This window comes from Clinocottus analis, unplaced genomic scaffold (assembly GCF_023055335.1).
Source record: "Clinocottus analis isolate CAN_PGR_092001 unplaced genomic scaffold, fCliAna1.0.p SCAF_18, whole genome shotgun sequence".
NCBI classification, from domain to species: domain Eukaryota; kingdom Metazoa; phylum Chordata; class Actinopteri; order Perciformes; family Cottidae; genus Clinocottus; species Clinocottus analis.
In genome coordinates this window covers 4835960-4856581 of record NW_027175909.1, presented here as the reverse complement: position 1 = coordinate 4856581, position 20622 = coordinate 4835960, and the positions used below count along the sequence as shown (strand labels likewise).

The 20622-nt window shown below is 41.7% G+C and overlaps 2 protein-coding genes across 9 annotated transcripts; both read left to right on the top strand.

The window, feature by feature from the left end:
• The first annotated feature begins 206 nt into the window (after nucleotides 1-206).
• Nucleotides 207-10462, top strand: LOC137788756 (copine-3-like). 4 transcript variants are annotated; one of them, XM_068581824.1, is made up of 16 exons: nucleotides 207-1306; nucleotides 2186-2374; nucleotides 2541-2720; nucleotides 2864-2938; nucleotides 3061-3132; nucleotides 3731-3811; nucleotides 3958-4047; nucleotides 5992-6090; nucleotides 6199-6285; nucleotides 6508-6567; nucleotides 6716-6849; nucleotides 7259-7313; nucleotides 7451-7502; nucleotides 7719-7852; nucleotides 8015-8251; nucleotides 8813-10462. In XM_068581824.1, exons 2-16 carry the CDS (start codon nucleotides 2216-2218, stop codon nucleotides 8924-8926), a joined length of 1629 nt encoding a protein of 542 aa, XP_068437925.1. In that variant the 5' UTR covers nucleotides 207-1306; nucleotides 2186-2215; the 3' UTR covers nucleotides 8927-10462. The 4 variants fall into 4 exon arrangements, with proteins under 4 accessions (XP_068437925.1, XP_068437924.1, XP_068437923.1 ...); XM_068581823.1 differs by having other exon boundaries at nucleotides 1615-2374; XM_068581822.1 differs by having other exon boundaries at nucleotides 207-1713.
• Nucleotides 10463-12262: 1800 nt separating this feature from the next.
• On the top strand, nucleotides 12263-20457 carry LOC137788600 (copine-3-like). 5 transcript variants are annotated; one of them, XM_068581503.1, is made up of 17 exons: nucleotides 12263-12382; nucleotides 12907-13074; nucleotides 13482-13661; nucleotides 14126-14200; nucleotides 14285-14356; nucleotides 14446-14526; nucleotides 14690-14779; nucleotides 15635-15733; nucleotides 16017-16103; nucleotides 16231-16290; nucleotides 16391-16524; nucleotides 16731-16785; nucleotides 16911-16962; nucleotides 17054-17187; nucleotides 17963-18199; nucleotides 18518-18630; nucleotides 19261-19394. In XM_068581503.1, the coding sequence occupies exons 2-16, from the start codon at nucleotides 12943-12945 to the stop codon at nucleotides 18626-18628; spliced, it is 1599 nt and encodes a 532-aa protein (XP_068437604.1). In that variant the 5' UTR covers nucleotides 12263-12382; nucleotides 12907-12942; the 3' UTR covers nucleotides 18629-18630; nucleotides 19261-19394. The 5 variants fall into 5 exon arrangements, with proteins under 5 accessions (XP_068437604.1, XP_068437601.1, XP_068437603.1 ...); XM_068581500.1 differs by lacking the exon at nucleotides 18518-18630 and having other exon boundaries at nucleotides 19261-20457; XM_068581502.1 differs by lacking the exon at nucleotides 18518-18630 and having other exon boundaries at nucleotides 12275-12382; nucleotides 12917-13074; nucleotides 19261-20457.
• The last annotated feature ends 165 nt before the right edge of the window (nucleotides 20458-20622 follow it).

Here is a 20622-nt window from a genome sequence, read left to right as displayed (position 1 = left end):
TTGTTGATTACGTGTCATTATTATGCATTTATTTTCCCTGTATTACATCTTCTCTGCTACAACTTTGCTGCAATTCGTAGAGATACGATTTTTGTCTTATCCCCAACTGTGAGAAAGCTGTGGGCTCACAGAGTGTCCAGGCAGCGAGCTGTGATGGACGGACAGGTTGTGTCAGTACCATCACACTCATTTGAACACTGGTCCTGGTTGCGTCTGCACATGCGAGCATAGTTTAATTTATGTTTGGGTGTCATTCTAAGCATGATCTTCAATTTAGTACTAAGTTTGAGCTTTTGAGGAAATGTGTTTATTAATGTGTGTATTAAGCATGACAAATGTAATCACAGTGTTAGCTATTGTAACATTCAAGATCAATTAGATGAACAAACATCTGCTGCACCCTGCTGGTAAAATAGTTTGATGCTATTGATGCTAAATTATCTTTTTTTTTTTACTTGCATCAGTGTTGTCAGGCAATTTGTGTAAACTGTTGCCTCGAAGATGTTGCCTCTTCTGGCACTGTGGCTTCCTTTCTGAGGAGGGAAATGTTTTTCCAGAACTGGCGGACATACGTCCCATCACAGTGCAGCGATCTAGAATTAGGTTTATCTAACTGTCCAACTAAATATATATTATGCGATGAACGCAACTGTCAGTAAGAAATAACATTCATACTACTAATGAATTCAGTGACATTTTTTAGTGTAGTGTAGTGTCTTTTGGATTATTTTATCAAGACTGTTATGGGTTCAAAAAAAAAAAGATCTACAGATAAACAACAACTTCAAAATAACCTCAATTTACCACTTGAATCTGGACAACACTGAACCACAGTCCTCTGTGTGGGTGTTTGAGGCATTTCTATTGTGTTAATGCTCCAGTTTTGTCTGACTATCGCAGCTTTGACCAAATACTTGTGATTTAAGTCCAGGTTGAAGTCTTTTGTGACTGAGAAATGTAGGCGTCTGGGTTCACTGCATGCCTTTCTCAAAGTATAACGACAGGAAGTCTTTCATATTTAATTAAATTTCCACTTTTTTTATTGCCGTGTTTGTAAACCCTTGTATAAACCGAATGATGTATTGTATTTAGCTTAGTGGTTTACCAGATTTAATATTTTGTGCGTAAGCTGACAAAATGGTGAGTGCATTGCTTTTATCCGCAGCGGACTGACTGGTGCCCCTCAGCTGGGCACGAGCGCAGTGGGGCCCCGCCCACCTAGCTAGCTGCTGTCTGTCATCTGTTTGCTACTAACAGCTCACACAGCGCACGGACAGCTAGCGATAACTAACAGCTAGCTAACAAGGTAGGACGTGTGAAGACGCCTTTTCACAATGAGCTGTTTTGCCGTAAAAGTAAATATGACGTGAGACAGAGGTTTTGTGCGCTAACGTTACTAGCTGCTTCACGTTACTTACGGATTGTTGTACTTTTACAGTATCACGGGGTTTTAGCCGAGACAAAATAGGCGTCAACTCGTTCAACTTAACGTTACGTAGTAACTACTTTATGTAATTAGTAGTGAATACCCATTTTACATCGACTGTTCACAGCAAACGTGAGTGGTAGTTCATGTAGTTAGTAGTTAATAGACGTTTTATTTTATCGCCTCAGTCAACGTACGTGAGGCGTCTCACGCGACGACAGCCAACGTCCGTAACGTTGAAGTTCGTCACGGCCCGGCCCGCTCGAGTTTGTTCCACTACCGTTACGGTAACTACATTACGTCATCGTCGGTCTATCCTCTTTTTTAATGCAAAGAGCACATAACGCTACTACAACTGAGAGTGTTTGACTGTGAGCCACCACTGTGTGGCGCAGCACATTCCTTCCAGCAGCTGCATTTGATTGCAACTCAATGGGCTTATAGGTGCCCTGAACACCATACAATGTCTTATATTCAACGTGCTCTACTCTCTATACATTTATATTAACTGTTAATAAACAAATGTATAACACGTTTGGCATGTTTACTGGGTCCTCTTTGTATTCCGGGCGTGTCAACAAGCTGTGTACAACTTTGAGATGAGGTTGGTTAAACTTGACAAGTAAACTATATTAACAAAACGCTGATGGAGCAAATGTTTTCTGTCTCTCAGTCCTAACTTGGAAATACAATGGGTGTGGTATATACAATGTTCCCTTTTATGTTTTGTAAGACTGTAACTGTGTTTCTGTTTGTCAGTGAGTGTGTGTGAGTGTCCTCCAGGCTGGCATGGCAGCAGTTGGACCCCTGGGGCCGAAGGTCCCTGACTGTATGACCAAGGTGGCACTGAGCGTCTCCTGTGAGAATCTGCTAGACATGGACGCCTTCTCGAAGTCTGACCCTCTGTGCGTGCTTCTCGTGAACAGCTCGGGGCCTCACTGGTCCGAGGTAAGAAAGTCAAATCTTTAAACAGGCCCGTTATACGCATATTGTGTAGATTACACAACTGCACTGGCTGTCACTTTGTACATTTCAACACCTGCTGTGATTTCAAAAAGAGTGTCTGGCTATGTACAAATACAGTCTCTGACTCTGAAACTTGTGTCTTTGTTAGATTGCCCGGACGGAGAGAATCCAGAACTGCCTTAATCCCAAGTTTTCCAAGACTTTTGTCATTGACTACTACTTTGAGATGGTGCAAAAACTGAAGTTTGAGCTGTACGACATTGACAGCGACAACAACAGTCTGCAAGATGCTGACTTTCTGGGAGAACTGGAGTGTACCTTGGGACAGGTTGGGGCACTTTCCTTACTAAAAACCCAGTCAACCCCAGTGATTACATGAAAAAAAAGCATATTAACCCTTTTCTTTAGTTTTTGAAGCCGTGGCCCGGGTAGATAAGATAACTTTGATTCAGAAAGTGTTTTTCTGTCCAGATTGTGTCCTCAAAGAAACTAACACGACCACTCGTCATGAAGGACAAGACACCAGCGGGTAAAGGAACCATCACTGTGAGTCCCTGTCGTTCACATTGGCAATGACATTCAGCGCATAAGTGATATGTAATGTGTTCCCTGGCAGATTGTAGTTGCACTTTTTTAATTTTTTCACCAAGCTGTTTCATGTTTTGTAGATATGTGCTGAAGAAAGAACAGACAACAGAGTGGTGGAATTTGAAGTTGCAGGTAGAAAGCTGGATAAAAAGGTATTGATTGCTTCTTGTATTATTATTTTAGAAATTCAAAAACAAATGAATTGTAGCTTGGATGCGTAGGATGAATGAGTAATTCTCTCTTTTGTCTTGTGATGTGATTGGTTGCATTGATGGGACATAATTCCCACAATACTGGAGATTATATGTTAATATTTCTGAGTGAGCTGGATTGTGGTGCAGCTGGACCATCTAGTTTGAAAGGGACTCAGCTGCTGGCCAACGAGTTCTTGTTCCCGTCCGATTTTAAAGCTGAACAAATAAAATTGAATGAAGCTTAAACACAGTCAGATTCCACCGCTTCATCATCCATTCAGGAAATGCAAGACTGGTTAACCATTAACTAATGGACAACACTAAAGAACAGTATCTTGTGTTTAGTTATTTACACTTTTCCCCCGCTCTGACCCATTCATATCTCCACTTCCACTGGATTAAAATGAAGGCTCTGCCTTTTATTTACCTATTGCCACGGTGAATCATAGTAGTGTAACTCCATTGATGATGGCTTTTGTCACCACTCACGCATTTAGTTCGGGGTAAACTCTGTGTTGATTGACCTGACTTGAATTGTTTTCACCCTTATTTTCAGGACTTCTTTGGCAAGTCCGACCCTTTCCTGGAATTCCACAAGCAGGCGGAAACCGGATGGCAGCTCGTACACAGAACAGAGGTACGGATATAATCATTGTGTCTCAATTGGTCCCAGGGGCTGTTGGACAGTGCGTGGGACAAGTCATGACTAAATGTGTCTTGACAGTTTTGAAGTGCATGTGGTGAATGCATGTCAACTGTCCAAATGCTCTTTGATCTGTGCAGGTGGTGAAAAACAACCTGAACCCAACATGGAGACCATTCCGAATCCCGCTGCAGTCCCTCTGCGGAGGTGACGTGGAGAAATCTATAAAGGTACACACACCTACGTGCAAAGTTGTTTTCTCACTGCCACATTTGGAAAAACTGATATGGGGAACATTACAAAAGGGCAGTGGCAGGCCATGGTTTTTGTACTTCCTCCTTCTTTAAGGGATCAACTGTTCAGCGCACTGTTCAGGCTGCTATTGCTGTCTCTAAGGAATCACAGTACAGAAGCCTCTTAGCGGGCCGTCATCATGTGTTAACCGTCAGAGAGAGAGTGCAGAGAGAAACAGATGTGCAATCTGATTGGACAAAGCAGACAGACAAGGCAGCAGCAACAGAGGCCGACGGGAGCTGGTCAATGAGAAAAAAGCTAATAAGGAAAAAAACATTATAATACATGCATACAATTAAATTACAAAAGAGATATAACTTTTAATTATAGTTAAAATATATATTTAATAGCTATAACTTTGTGATTCTGTTGAGGCCAGCAGAGAAGGCTTAGCAGGCACCTGACGATCCGCCACTGAAAAATGGGACAATCTCAAAGAATAGCCCAAATGTATTTTAGAGATTGTCTCCTACAGTAATGTGAAATAAGTTGTTTTTTTCCAGCCCGACTAAACATCAACAACAATAAGCATACATTTTGATCATCACTGAAGCATTTTCGTTTTGTCATGGCTGAATCAAGTCCACGATGAGCACGCTGCCTGTGATTGATGATTCCTTTTCTGCACACCTCAGAGTCTGATAGTTTTGGTTGGATTAAGGAAAATGTATTTTAGCCTTAGTTTATGAGTGTTTTCTTGTTTTGTTTCCATCCTCTAACCGTGTAAAAGCACACATGTCAGGAAGGGATGCTTTCCAGCCTGCGGTGCAAGTGAGTTTATTGTCTCCACCGTGAGTGCTCGTCACGCGAGCGATGCAGTGTCTTTGATAGTGCGGGCCAAAGTCCTTTCCGTATCTATGTCTGTCTTGAAGGAGGACGTCCACAATTTCAGGTATCTGGCTCATTGGTCTACTTACCTGTTAAATGATGAGAGCATCATCATGTCCACGGCTTGATTTGACAGTGGGGCGCGAGCATTAATTCAAAATGGATTTAGAGAGAACAGGAAGTATGTGCAAAGCTAAATTATAAATCCAGATATCCAGACGGCTCTGGTAGTTTTTGGCAGTTCACAAATAATAACAAAATACAACGCACCAAAATGTATTAATTTTTCCGTTTACATAGGATATATGAAGTTTAACTGTGATACAACACTGTGCTGTTGACCACAATACATAATGAACCTGACTCCAATATGTATTTAATGTTAAATATATTGTATTGTTGAAGCATATGACATATGTAAATATAGTTAACATACATTTCTGCTCATGCTCGTGGCCTACTCTTTATTCAGCTTATTTATTATTTATTTTACCTGATAAATTAGATTTCACAAAAGGTAAGTTGACCATTGGGGAAGATTCCCAAAAGGTAGACGGCTTTCTGTTAAGATGGATTCCACTTTTCTTTAGTCACCCATTACCTTTCCTAGCTAACCATCTACCAGACTGTGATGCTACCAGACTGTGATGCTACCAGACTGACCGTAGCATCACACAGTTAGTCTAACCTGTACTCGCTCCATGCTGTGTGTCGACCTGTTTTGCTTGTTCTCTCACCGCTGAAGGTGCTCAGAAGCTGCTGGGTGCAGATTCTGAGCAGGTACTGTGTGACCTGCTCTAAAGGGGAGGCGGGACCTTCCCCCCCTTTCATTTTGCCAATTAGAAGGCTTGCGCGTGTGTGTGTGTGTGTGTGTTTCTGTTATACTTTTCAATATCAGGTGTTGTCTCACATTTGAAGCTTCAAGGCATGTTTCTTTATTTTTTTTTTACTCATCTGCTTTGATTTTCACACTGGTGCTCATTTATTTTGTTTCCCTCTCAAGAGAATTGATTGGATTTGTCTTGTTTCTCCAAACTGTCTGTGTTTCCTAGGTAGATTGTTATGATCACAACAACAGTGGCTCTCACGACTTTATCGGATCATTTGAGACCACACTCTCCCAAATACAGCAGGGCTCGCAAACATATGCGGTGAGCTAGCTCTCTGTGTGTCTGTCTGTCTGTCAAAACTGTGTTTGTTATATTAAGGTTGACAGTGCCGCTCCTGACACTTGTGTGTTGTGTCTGTGCTCCTCTCAGGCTGAGTTTGAATGCGTAAATAGCAAGAAGAAACAGAAGAAGAAAGGATACAAGAACTCTGGCGTTATCATTGTAAAACAATGCAAGGTACTGCACTAATTGCTTTTCTTTGTTTAGTACAACCATACTGACACAGGAAGTCAGTTGTTAGATTTGAGATGTTCAGATAAAAGTAGATCAGTGATGTTTCACACTACCTGTACTTCAAAAACATTCAAACATTTCTATATACATTTTTTTTTTTGCAATGTTGTTACATCCATTTTTTTTTTAACAGATTTGATTTCTGTAAAAAATATTTATTTTCAGATCGTGAAGGATTACACATTTCTGGATTACATAATGGGCGGCTGTCAGATCAACTTCACTGTGAGTACTCCATCTTTTTATGTTTTTTATTAATTATTTCTACACTATATATTGAGGATTTAATGTTTTCGGGAAGCATTTTTTTATGATGTTGTGAAAGCATTAGCGTATTTAATTTTGCCGGCTTTCAATCCATCCCCTGGGGCAGATTGCCATTGACTTCACCGGCTCTAATGGGAATCCCAGCACTCCCCAGTCCCTCCACTACATCAACCCTCAAGGCTATAATGAATACCTGGCTGCTATCTGGACAGTGGGTAATGTCATCCAGGACTACGACAGGTACATGGGCTGTTATACATAAAGTTTTATGTTGGTAAACAAAAGTAGAGGAACAGTGCGCCTTTTGTTCTTCTTTCTATAAGAATTAGTCCGACGAGCAAACACACAAACTGTGAATAAGAGATTTTGCGTTGAGATGTCCCAACTTAACATCCTACCATTCTATGTTTTTGTGGTATTGTTTATCATAAACAAGCAACCAAATTTGTGTCTCTCTCTCCATAAGGTAAATGATCCAATCGATGTAAAAATGTATTCAAAGTGAGATGCAGGGACGAGCAGTCAGAGCCGCACGGCTCGCTCTGTAAATGTCCCGTCATGTCTGAATGAAGTTGAGGGCTCTTTTGTAATCTTTTATTTGTCTGAAGTTACCACGAAAACAACACCTGTTCTCTTTTACTTCCTGTAGTGACAAGATGTTCCCTGCTTTTGGATTTGGAGCCCTGATCCCCCCTTCGTGGCAGGTTTGATCTGCATTTAGCTGTGTTTTTAACACGTTCTCTAATGCATGGAGAAAAACATAAAAAACGTTTCTTGGAATCACTTGAGTCATCTCAGAAGTTATCGCGGGATCCAGATTGATAGTTGTTTGTGTTCGCAGGTCTGCCACGAGTTTCCCATCAACTTCAACCCGGCGAATCCTTTTTGTGCAGGTGAGGAGACTGAAGCTGATGTGAACTCTTACCGCTGTGTTGATTGGCATCATTTTGTTCTTCTACCAAAAATATGGAATAAGATGTTCCAATCTCACCTATATCTTCCACAACTAAAACTAATGATTATCAATTTGGGTTTGAGTCACTGATTGACCAATACATAGAAAGGGTGTGCCGTAAGGCTTAAGTTCTCATGTGTGTGTGTGTGTTTAGGTATAGAGGGTGTGGTCCAGGCCTACCAGCAGTGTCTGCCCCAGGTGAAGCTTTACGGCCCCACAAACTTTTCGCCCATCATCAACCACGTAGCCCAATTTGGCAGACAAGCCATGCAGCAGGAAACCGCCTCTGTGAGTCGCTGCACGTTGCTACAACTCCATCAAGTATTTTACGATTGTGCTTTTGGTCTTGAAGTAGCTACCAAACCGATCGGTCCTTTCTTTTCCTCCCGCACACAATACCAATCATTCTGTTGCTTTTGTTGTTCCCTCTGATGTCGATGTTTTTCGCAGCAATACTTTGTTCTGCTCATCATCACTGACGGAGTGATCACGGACATGGATGAGACGCGCAGCGCCATCGTCAACGCCTCTCGCCTGCCCATGTCCATTATCATTGTTGGCGTCGGGGGAGCCGACTTCACTGCCATGGAGTTCCTGGATGGGGACGATGGGACTTTACGCTCCGCTGCCGGCGAGACGGCCATGCGGGACATTGTGCAGTTCGTGCCTTTCAGGCAGTTCCAAAATGTAAGAGACATCACAACGCAGCGTCTTCGCAGGCATGCGCCACATGAGCTTCTTTAAGGTCCTAAATAATGCGTACATTTCAATATCTTAAACGTCTTATTTCAGGCAGGCAGTGCGGCCCTTGCCCAAAGCGTACTGGCAGAGTTGCCAGACCAAGTGGCATCCTTCTTCAATTTATTTGACCTGAAGCCCCCCGTCGAACCCAGTCCTTCCTAGAAATGTAGGAGCACTCCTGCCCCGCCTCCCCCTTCATTCCTCTCCTTCTCACCTCCATTTAACCTGCATACATGTTTAAGATTTTTCCTGTGTTTCTGTGACGCTAAATTAATCGGCCGCATAGTTTAGTGTTCAGATGCCACGTATGGCGTGAAACAGATAGCGTCGCTGTCAGTGTAGAAGCAAAGATGTGCACTGCTCGTCTGTGTAGTCCAGAGCCCCACACTCGTGGAACTGACCTCGCGAAAACATGCTGATCATACTTGGAACATTCATGAAATGAGCTCACCTCTGCAGCGCCCTGCATCTTTAATATGGTTCTATCTCTCTGTTTCTTCTCTTTAGAGTCCTCCAGAAATGCTGGCTCAGAGCGTCTTGGCGGAAGTCCCAGGTCAGGTTGCAGGCTTCTTCAATACCATGCGCTTGAAGCCCCCCCACAGCGACACGCCTCTCCCCTGACCTCTTGGCGTTAGCACCCCTCAGTATGACACATGAGCATGCAATATCTAGTCTATGCAGATATGCTATGATTTGTAAATACTACATACCCTCCGTATAAAGCCATAGTACACAGATGCCGTGTACATTTCTTAATATTTCCTAACATGTACTTCATTTAAACATTTAATGTGACTCAAGTGCCAGGATTGTTAGGACTTAAGGTAATTTATTGTTTCATTGATCTCGCACAATCTGCTTTATTCATTTAAAGTAATGTGACTTGTTTCAAGGTCATTGGTGCAGCCGGCGTATCATCGTATCAGTCTGTCTGAACGTCTCTATGGAAGAGCTGGAGCCCTTCACGTGTCCTCTATGTTTATGCTCATAATGAAGCATATGTTTCCATTCAAATCATGGAGTTTGGACAAAGCTGTGCTATATCAAATAATGTAATGTTTACATAATGGCTCCAAACATAATGGATTAATACGTTTGCCTAAATACCTTTTTGGAGATTTTTTACACTTACAAAAGTTACTTTTTACTGTCGCTGCTGTTTTGTACTTTTTTTTCTGTTCTGTATTTGATTTTGACATCGTATTCTGTGACACAAGTGTTAACAATGAGAATCCCCAGACTGTTAGGAAAATGTCTGAATGCATTTCACGAAGTGTACAAGTATATTGAATATACACTAGTTAGCTGTGGCATTGCCTTATTATACTTTGTCATTTACATAGATTTTATTGATATGTTATGTGAATATCTGCAATGCAAGAAACAAAAACATGTCCACCTACAAAGTAACCATCTTCTATTTCCGTATTTGTTTTTTAAAAATAAAAATATTAGATCATGTAAAAGTAGTTTTTCTGTAGTGTTTTTTTGTTGTTTTTTTAACAACTGCCTTCCTGTCATGCTGTTACAGAAATACTGTATGTATTTTAACCAAGTAGTGATTCATTCACGTATGTTGAAAAGGTTTTACTGCAACCAAAGTGTTGTAACACTGGACTTTTTCTACATCTAAAAGAACAAAAACACACTTCCTTGTCGGTTCTTAACACACACGCACACACAAGACATGTTGAGATATGTCAGATATTGAGTCTCCCTGTAGTTTCCGATGCAGCTCCACCCATAGAGTATATGTGAGGCCTCACCTTCCAATTTATTGTGAAAGTATTAACCGGAGGTGGTAGTATAATACGTTTCACTCTTAGCTGGTGGTTGTGGTGATTGTGCAATTTTGTGCGTTCAGTTGCATACAGCAGTTACCAAAAGAAAACGACTCACTATACTAAATTTTGAAACATTAACAAAACTCTGGACTTTATTTGCTCAAATGCATCTTGATAGCTAGCACAGTTTTCATGTCATCATTGTTCAAGTTTTGGAACATTTTGGTACTGTTTCAGAGTTTATAATGGGTGTGTACTGCACATAACGTTCTTCATACATCATTGTTCGATCATGGTAAAACAAGCTCGTCATACACGTCTGTGGTCTATGCATTGTGGAGATGAAATGAAAATAAAAAATATCTTGACTAAACCTGGAAATATTCTGGTGTACAGATGATTGCCGTTTCATTTTTAAACACATTTTCCGACAGTAGGAAAGAGTAAATAATGTTTTTTTCCAGTAAAGTAGACCAACATTCGTTAGATTTATGATTTTATGGATTTTGTTTTACAATGAAGTTTTTTTTTTATTTATAGTTTCATTAATTTCCTTCCAAGATATTGAGAAAGATTATTCATCACATTCAATTCTCATTTATATAAATAAATAATTTTGTAAACACCAACCGTTGCTCGCGACTATCAAACGGCCAAATAACACAGACGTAGTCGGTTCAGCCTTTTAAAAGACGTCTAATAGTGTCCATGTAAATGTTCAAATGATTGTAGAGCGTTATGAGGCTGTTATTAACCCTGACAATAGTCAGCAAAAAAAGCTGCTGGTGGTCATGCTGCAAAATGAGTCCAATCACCAAGATTGCGATGATGTCATTTTTATGTGTGTTGGTCCCAAGAGATGCTCCTACAGACCTAGACTGCTGGGGACATCATGAGTTCTTTTCTCCTCTTCCCTCTGTCCTTTTTATTAATTCATGTTCCATCAGTGCACATCACAAACTCTGCTTCTTCTCCGGAGTCTTTGAGCTCTCTCGCCTCACAGGTTTCCATGGGTCCTGGTTATATCTGGACTCTGGTCCTGCCCGACAACTTTGAACGCCATGTCGAGCATATCACAAAAAACGCCTTCTTTCATCTTGAAAACATTGTCGACTACACTCCTCCCTTTCCCCTCCTGCCGCTGAAACACTCCTCCTCGTCTTCATCACCTCTCGACTGGACCCCTGCAACAGCATCCTGTGTGGCACATCCACCAAAACCATCATCAAACTATAACACATCCAGAACTCAGCTGCCCGTCTCCTCTCCCACTCTAGCACCAGAGACCACATCCCCCCAGTCCTTCAAAACCTCCACTGTACCCCAAACAGCAAAGAATCCAGTTCAAGATCCTCCTCATCACCTACAAAGCCTTTCACAACCATGAACCCCTTCATACCTCTCTGACCTCCAGCACCGACATGCTCCCATAGCCTGTTATCTGCAGACGCCAACCTCCTCACCATGTAAAAAACATATTTGTACCACGTAAAGTGCCTTGAGTACCTGGTAAAATAAATTGAGAATAAAATGTCCAAACTTTGACACACACACACACACACACACACACACACACACACACACACACACACATTTGAAGTTATCCTGTAATCTAAGTTAAAGATCAGGTCAGTGACGCTTGGTAATAATTAACACTAACTTTGAGTATTAAGAAATATGTTTGTAATTTAAAATCATGAGTCTGCTAACATGTTTTAGACATAGAATTTCACTCCCATCCAGTTATATTGAGCTACATTTTAAAGATGTTCAATTGAGTCTGCAGACCTGTGGTTTCCTCTTAAAAATAGGATCTAGAACACAAACGTTTCAGATCCTATTTTTTAACCTGAAGCTCCAGTTTGTACCCAAGAGAATACTTGTTTGTAGCTCGTACAAAGCTGACCTCTAGTGGTAGAGAATAACAACTACATGTCTCAAGTGAGTAAACATTATGATCCGTTGTTTGTTTGTTTTTGCAGATGTTTATTTTAGAGGCCCATACGATTTTGTGTTTCAAACGGAAAATGATAAAACATAGTATTCGCGCCGGGACTATTTGAAAAGGGATGGGTTTCGTAGCAGACGTGATGACGTGCTCTTCCTGGTGGGCGTAACTTTGTCACGTTGAACGGCGGAGAACGAGGAGCCTACGTCATTACGTCACTTTCCCGTTCAGGAGGGCGGTTCCATCCTGCTAAACTCAACTGTCGTCCTGCTAAACTGTCATGTCGAGCGGCTAAAACCAGCCAACTAAGTAGTTGTATTATTGTGAGTCCAGACAATTTTAACGGTAAGTTTTAATTTAAATCACCATCTACATTTGGGAGGAAGTTAAAGGGCCAAAAGAAGCTCTTTTTTAATTTTTGTAAAATCCAGCCCAGTTGGCTGGCTGGCGTCTCGTAGTACTTTCTCTTACTGGAGCTGCTTGTATCCTTCTTGTATCCTCCCCGCTGCCTGGGCTTCATGACTTAACTCCTGCTGTGTTACACGTCCCGGACACGGTTGCTGGTTCACCGGACCGTGTTTGGGTGAGGCAGCACGGTTTTGTGTCAATGTTTTGAGGCGAGAAACTCTACATTTAGATGTTTGCGGCGTGAGGTCTGTTTATCCTAACGTACATATTTGTCACTGTGTTGCCAGCTTGCGTAAAGTTAACGCCCTCAATAAAAACAAAAACACATTGTTCATGGAAGTTCCCTTTGTGGTAACGTCAGGTCATGTTTCAAAGCGACGCGCACTTATACACCAAGTTTGTGGGTAATACGCTTGTTATGTTCTCACAGTGACGTCCCTCTCTGCGTGTCTCCTCTCCAGCTCTCCACAGTCCGACCCTGCAGTCTTTAGTGAGACATGGCAGCCCAGTGTGTCACCAAGGTGGAGCTCACTGTGTCCTGTGATAATCTCATGGACACGGACATCGGCTCCAAGTCCGACCCCCTGTGTGTGCTTCTGATGAGCAGCACTGATTCCCAGTGGTATGAGGTCAGTCGGGAATCTGGAGTCATTCAATACTCGAGGAGATTACAGATTGATGCTTTTGTGTTAGTGTTTTTTTGTTGCCTCTCCCGTTTGTTTTGAAATTAAAATAGAAAAGGTATTCCTAAGGAACCTCCTCTGCTCTGACAAACAGATAATGTGGGGTATTTGAAGCAACGCGTTGCACTTTTAGGTGTGGCAGTTATGTCACTGCTGTCCCTTGCAAAAAAAAATCTAAGAGCATCGTTAATTGTTAACCCTCAAGTAGAAAAGTCAGTGTTGAGTAAAGCAGCAGTTATGTCTATTTCCTGTTGCTTCAGTGTTGTGTGCCATTTTGCTCTTCAGATCCCTGGATCTCTTAAGACGGGTGTGCATGTTGAAGTGAAACATGCAATGTGATCCTTTCTTGACAGGTGGGGCGCACGGAGAAAGTCCAGAACTGCCTCTGCCCGAAGTTTGCGAAAAAGTTTGTCATCGACTATTACTTTGAAATAGTGCAGAAGCTGAAGTTTGGAATTTATGACATCGACAACAAAACCGTTGATCTGAGTGACGATGACTTTCTGGGGCAACTGGAGTGCACCTTGGGCCAGGTAGGCGTTTGGCTTCATGTGGTGTTGATGGTTTCAATTCCTTACATTAGGTTCCACTTCCAACAAAGTTTTTCCGTTTTTGGTAACAGTTCCAATCAGTGTAAAGATAACTATAAACTCACACTCAACTCTTAACTATGGCTGTCCTCGACCAAAGAAACACACTTACGTTTTGTTTGTGTGCCCATACATTTCTAGGAAATTAATCATTTTGCATAAAAGTCTTTAAAAAAACAGCTATTGGCTAAAATCAATCGGACATCCTGTGCTGTAATAACATGCTAATGTTGCGGATGAAGACCGGACGTCCCTGATAAGCAGTCACTGTGCTCTCAGTATAACCCGACCCCAAATGTTCACTCTGCCTGGTTGTTTTGGTTGTTCGCCTTGTGGCTAAGAGGCTGCTGTGTTGCACTCGTCCACTGCTGCTTCTTTGTCAACTTGCGTTTGTGTGTTTATTTTAGGTCGTGTCCAGTAAAAAACTGACCCGCCCGCTTGTCTTGAAGAACAAGACCCCTGCAGGCAAAGGGACCATCACGGTCAGTGACGGAGAGAGCCGGAGAGGAATGTGGCAATGTTGTTTTTTGTTTTTTCCCTGTTGTTCATCTTTCATCCTGTTGTAGATCAGTGCAGAAGAAATAAAAGATAACAGGGTGGCGAATTTTGAAGTTGAAGCAAGGAAACTCGACAACAAGGTACGAACGGTTGTCACGCTGTTTTTAATTCTTCAGTATTCAGCTACATTTCACTTCTTGGTCTGTTTCATTACGTTACTCGTTTACAGGATTTCTTTGGGAAGTCCGACCCGTACCTGGAATTCTACAAGCAGACAGCAACTGGATGGCAACTCGCTCACAGGACCGAGGTACTGCTGTGGAGAGAATTAACTGCTAATTAATATCCACCCCAAAAAGAAACATACTAAATATAATTTCCGTTGCCTCTTTAAGAATCTGCAGTTCCATAAGCATCGGTTCTCGATGGTGTCGTCTGCACCTGGATAACTTTTTGTTAAATTCTGTCACCAGGTGGTGAACAACAACCTGAATCCAACATGGAAACCCTTTCGAATCTCCCTGCAGTCGCTCTGCGGAGGAGACCTGGAGAAACCAATAAAAGTAATCTAAATACTTTTTCTAATCTCAAATACACTTCCCTAAACCGCTGCTTGCACATGATCTTTTTGGTCGAGTGGCGCTACATTTTTTCACTGACATAATGCAACCTCTCTTGAAGCTGCACAATAGATCCCGGACACAAACATTGTGTCGGCTCTCTTGGATATCTCAAAACATTGTTGAAGTGTATTTAGTGCTGGCTTGATGATGTACGTATTTTTGTACTTTTGAAGCGTACATGTCAGGAAGGGAACTGTTTTCAACCAAACAGGACAAGTGAGTTCCCCAGTGTGTTGCAGTGTTTGTCTCTTTTTCCTCGTACCATCACTTAATAGTGGATGTTTGTGAATGAAGTAGAAAGCGGAGGGGGGCGAGGGGGCATTGCAGGGTTCTTCATCCAACACAATCGTCTCATAAAATGGATTTGTCTAAAAACCACACATTCCTCTTTTAGTCATCTGACCGTCTGCCTCTGTCTAGTACGCTGGTTTTACAAAAACATTTGTTTTAAATCTCACTTGTGCATGTTTTTCTTGTTTGTTTTTTTTACATCTCCAGTAAAAATACACTTGGAGGGTACGTTCACACATACAAAAACATTTATCACAGCTGTCCAGATATTTCTTGATCCTCCTCCGGCTCAATACAATGGAGGTTATTGTGATTCTGAAGATCTTGCTGTATCAGCATTATTTTTTTGTCTGGCTTTGGTGAACGGTACCTTTTTTAGTTGTATTTTTTTTTTTCTGTGTAAAGAATGTAACTGTTTTCTTGTCTGCCATATTACTGTCTGTGTGTTGTTGTTTATTTGTCTCTTTTTAAAAAATGTTATTTTAATTCTTTACCTTTTTCCAGGTTGAGTGTTATGACTATGACGACGATGGCTCACATGACCTGATTGGAACCTTCGAGACCACAATGACACGCTTTCAGCAAGCATCACGATCGTCTCCGGTACGTGTGTGTGTCAGTGTGTGTGTGTGTGTGTGTTTCCATTGTTTGCTTGGATGTTTAACAACCAATGTTTCAAACTGTATTTTAACATTCTCCTTGTGGTGTTATTGTAATGACTTTGGGTTTTGGTGATGGTCAAAACCCACTAGACCTTGTGAATTACTCTAGCTAAGAGCACCGACGAGTGTGGCTCAGAGCAAAATGTAGATTTTAAATGCAGAACTCTTCCCTTTAAGTAAGACCTTTTGCACTCACACCCACGCTTTTGTGTGTTTGTCCTCAGGCAGAGTTTGAATGTGTCAACAGTAAAAAGAAACAGAAGAAGAAAGGCTACAAGAACTCTGGTGTGGTGAGCGTGAAGTTATGCCAGGTACAGACACGATTTGGTATCTTGTGTGATTGGTTTAAGATACCGTGGTGATTTTGGGATTACACGCTCTTAAATACTCTTTAATAAAACGTATGTTTATTGTGTGTTTCTTGTATGTATCTTTTAGGTGGTGAAGGAGTATACCTTCCTGGATTATATCATGGGAGGCTGTCAAATCAACTTCACTGTAAGTTTTACTTTCGATATTAATGCATCTTTTTCTTTTATTATTTAGTATTCTAGGGCCACTAATGCCGGCTTCCTGAATTTCTGTTTTTTTTTTGCAGGTGGCTATCGACTTCACAGGCTCCAACGGGGACCCCAAGTCTCCTCAGTCTCTGCACTACATCAGTCCTCAGGGTGTTAACGAGTACCTCTCTGCTACCTGGTCTGTGGGCAACGTCATCCAGGACTATGACAGGTATGTGTGACCCGTGAAACGCATGAAACACAAGCTGGTACGTTCAAAACTTCCAAGTTTGAAGAAATACAACATCACTTTGCATTTCTTCATGCTGTGGCTGGACTGGTTTGCATTGAATTGAGGAAATCTGTTTGTCAAACTTACACATCTGAACATGGTATATAGTGTCCTGTCCTGAGTGATGTTTCTTTCCTCCTGTGTAGCGACAAGATGTTTCCTGCCTTTGGCTTTGGGGCACAAATCCCTCCCAACTGGCAGGTAGGACTTGTTCAAACTACAAAATGCCCCATGAAAAAGATATGATTACTGTTTGAATCTGAGTGAAAAGTCATGTAGTAGTTCGACACAGGAACTGGAATCTGATGGGTTTGTGTTTCTTTTAGGTTTCCCATGAGTTCCCTCTCAACTTCAACCCAGCAAATCCATTCTGTGCAGGTATGTATGCAAACCATTGCACTGTACAGTTGTAGATGACGTGTAGTGTGTTGATGCAAGCATGATCGTGTGTGTGCGGGTGTGCGTGTAGGCATTGAAGGTGTGGTGGAGGCCTACAGGGTGTGTCTGCCTCAGGTCAAACTCTACGGTCCCACAAACTTCTCCCCTATCATCAACCATGTAGCCTGCTTTGCTAAGCAAGCACTCCAGCAGACCACTGCGTCGGTGAGTATTTGTCTGTTCATGCAATCCCAAGATAATGGATTATTATTATGATTATTATTGTGGCTGAAACAATCCAGAGTGAACAGTTATTTTAATAGTGACTTTTACCTTTGCACTGCTTGCTGTCCAGTTCATTAAGACTCACTGTAGACATTACGATGTGCCACATTTGGAACGTCTACTGCCTCTACAGCCTCTCGATACTCCTTTTTTCCATTCTTTGTGCAGACATTTCACAATGCAAGAGGATTGGAAAATTGTTTGATTCAGAGCAACAGGAGTCTTGTGATAATATCATCACATTAATTGGCTGTTGGAGCTATTTTCAGATGCCAGGCCCGGGGTTATCAGATCTGTGTGCCCCAGAGAGGCATTACCTTGAGGTCGAACTTTGTCTGAACCCCTTGATTTCAGCTATAATAAATTAATAATAACTCCATGTCAGGCTTAAGTAATGCCAGTGTTCAATAAATGAACCGTTAGTTTCACACGTTCATTCTAAAACTTGTTTGCTTGCATTTCATGTGTCCCCATCAAACTATGAAGCAACAGATTGCATGTGTCTGTATGTTCTTGGCATCTCCAGAGCTGCTCATCCGATCTATGTCACACTTTTCAGCACACGCAGCACAAAACCAGCAACTAATCCGTTTGTTTTGAGAACCCAGTAGATCTTGATTTACAATGTCCGCGTTTGGGTCTCGGTCAAAACATGCGTACACTTCAGCCATGAAATAACTGATCTACTTCCTCTGTGTCTGCCGTCTCCCCGAAGCAATACTATGTTCTGCTCATCATCACCGACGGAGTGATCACAGACATGGATGATACGCGCAGCGCCATCGTCAACGCCTCTCGCCTGCCCATGTCCATCATCATCATTGGCGTCGGGGGGGCCGACTTCACTGCCATGGAGTTTCTGGATGGGGACGATGGACGCCTGCGCTCTCAGACCGGCGAGACGGCCATGCGGGACATCGTCCAGTTTGTGCCGTACCGGCAGTTCCAAAACGTAAGTCGGGGGGGAGGGGAGGGAGGGGGGGGGATTGCTTTATAGAAGATGTGAATAGGGTTTGCTTTGATTTCAACAAATATGCTTTAAATAAGCCAAATAATTTCTTTAAAAACTGCATGCCTTTCAAACTTTTTTTTCTGACAATTTCACTGCTTCATTGTTTTGGTTTAACTGGCTTCAAACTTACTCATCTGAACATGGTATATAGTCTCCTGATCCAAACAGGAATACATGCCCAGACCCAGGCATCCCCAGCCCATCAACCTAGATCTCTCTTAGCTCACCTCTGTGACTTGTGTATTCATCTCTTTTCAGGCGCCCATCGAGGCTCTTTCCCAAAGCGTATTGGCCGAGTTACCTCAGCAAGTGGTCTCCTTCTTCAGTATATTCAAACTGAAGCCTCCCCATGATCCAAATCCTACATAGGGGTACCCCAAATATGTATTACTTATAAAATTCACCTCTACCCTCGCCTGTGCTTGGCCGATATGAATAACTGCCTCATTGCATGAATCCTCCCATGTAGTGATAGTAGTCCTCCTTTTTTTTCTTACTCACAACTTTGTTTTGCTAAAGATCCATCATCAGTGCTGAGAGAGATGGTGCAATACATTCTGTGTGAGGATATGAAGCACTGGTGACTGATCTCAGAAACATATTCTTGTTCACAGTAAAGGGAAAACTCCACTGCTCAACAGACGTTTGACAATCTGACATGACCACTTGTATCTTCTGCTATTTTCTAAAGTGAATCTGGGTTGAAGCTTGACAAAACTAAGATGAAATGACAAAACAACATCAATGCTGTCACTGTTGCTGCTCACTCCGGCTATAAATGCAGCAAGAGTAAGCAACTCCTCTGGAGGTTGCCAGAAAAAGTGTCATTGTGACAAAATGACTCTCGAAATACAGTGGAAAAAGCAAAGATGGTTGGAATTTTCCCTTTCGCTGTCTTTACCTGCATGGCGCTCTACTTCTCATTCCTAAACCCTTCATTTAAATAAATCAGTGGCAAGATTAGTTGTAAACATTTTTCTCTCTCCTTTTTTGCACTTCAGGCTCCCCGAGAAGCACTGGCAAAGAGTGTGTTGGCAGAAGTACCAGGTCAGCTGGTGGACTTTTTCAATACCATGAAGCTGATTCCACCCAAATCCAGTGCTAATGCACCGAGCCCTGCGGGTACCGTCTGATGATGCAAGAAACCAGATCCAGACCTGTCTCATCTCTTGCAGATGTAAAGCAGATCTCAGCTTTGCATCCTCGCACAACTAGACAAACGTCTTTCCTTCACTTGCCTTACTCAAACTTTGCTTCTCAACCACCTTGAGGAAATGCCAGTATCCAGCTTTTTTTTTTTTTTAAAACTAACTAACTGTCGTAAATCCAACATAATCATTCCGTCTTTTTATTTTGTGAAAATATAAGTTGATAGGCAGGAAATTGCTACTAACTAAAAAGTTTATTTTAGAATTATATTAAGACACATTCAAGCATCTTCTGTTTGCAAAGTACTCAGTGAAATGGAAAGCCGTACGAGAAACCCAATTCTCGTGGCAGAAACAATGCACTGTGTAAAAACTCGTAAGTTGCTCATGAAGTGTGCGGGTTCAAGTTACAATAGATTTGTAAAAGGCTTTGACGCATTAAGAAAACAAAGAATCTTTTAATCATGGGACAAAGTCTATGTCATAGGTTAGTGGACCTTCCCCATATACGATGTTTACGTAGCTGAAATAGCTGCAGCGCTGCTAGTAGCGTAAGTATGTACGTATAGCCAAGTAGCTTTGCTAATGCTTCTCTATGCACTCTAACCTTTTACTCATTACTCAGTGAAATGCCAAACTCTCTCTGTGGGTTATAAACCTGTGTACACACAGAGCTGTTGATACCCTAAGTATGAAATATTGTGATAACTAGAACGTGGTCTCATTGTTTGTGGTTGCATGGTGCCTCATGACTTGTATGTGCCAGTTGCATTGGGTTAATTAGCCTTTGGGTAGTTCCTGGACAAGGACTAGCTTCAATATGTATGACATTGTATATCAGTATTACACACGCTGTATTACATGCGCTGTTGCCATAGAAACAAGATACAGTGCTGCTTATTGAAATATATACTAGTTAGCTTTTATGGTTGTTCGATAAAAGATATGAAACTTTCATGATGTATCAGCTTTAGTGCTGTAAGAGATCAGCAATGTGATTTTGTGTCAATATTGAGTCAATCAAGATTCTTATTAAAGATCTTAATCATGTGTGTTGCATTTAACATTTCTTTCACAACTTTTAGCAAGTCCACAGCCCTTTATAGAGGATTTGGTCATTCTCTTACAACATAACCAGTTAAATTTGCTTCCTTGTGATCATTGCAGCAAATGAATACACACAATGTTGTGGGCTGAATTGTGAGCTCTTGATAT

What these genes read in the sequence shown, in the direction of transcription:
- LOC137788756 (XM_068581824.1), top strand. Translation starts at nt 2,216, where the DNA reads ATGGCAGCAGTTGGACCCCTGGGGCCGAAGGTCCCTGACTGTATGACC. An exon ending in CGGGGCCTCACTGGTCCGAG is followed by an intron (nt 2,375 to 2,540) that starts GTAAGAAAGTCA and finishes TGTCTTTGTTAG; the next exon opens with ATTGCCCGGACGGAGAGAAT. An exon ending in CGGGTAAAGGAACCATCACT is followed by an intron (nt 2,939 to 3,060) that starts GTGAGTCCCTGT and finishes CATGTTTTGTAG; the next exon opens with ATATGTGCTGAAGAAAGAAC.
- LOC137788600 (XM_068581500.1), top strand. Translation starts at nt 12,943, where the DNA reads ATGGCAGCCCAGTGTGTCACCAAGGTGGAGCTCACTGTGTCCTGTGAT. An exon ending in ACCTGGAGAAACCAATAAAA is followed by an intron (nt 14,780 to 15,634) that starts GTAATCTAAATA and finishes ACCTTTTTCCAG; the next exon opens with GTTGAGTGTTATGACTATGA. An exon ending in GCTGTCAAATCAACTTCACT is followed by an intron (nt 16,291 to 16,390) that starts GTAAGTTTTACT and finishes TTTTTTTTGCAG; the next exon opens with GTGGCTATCGACTTCACAGG.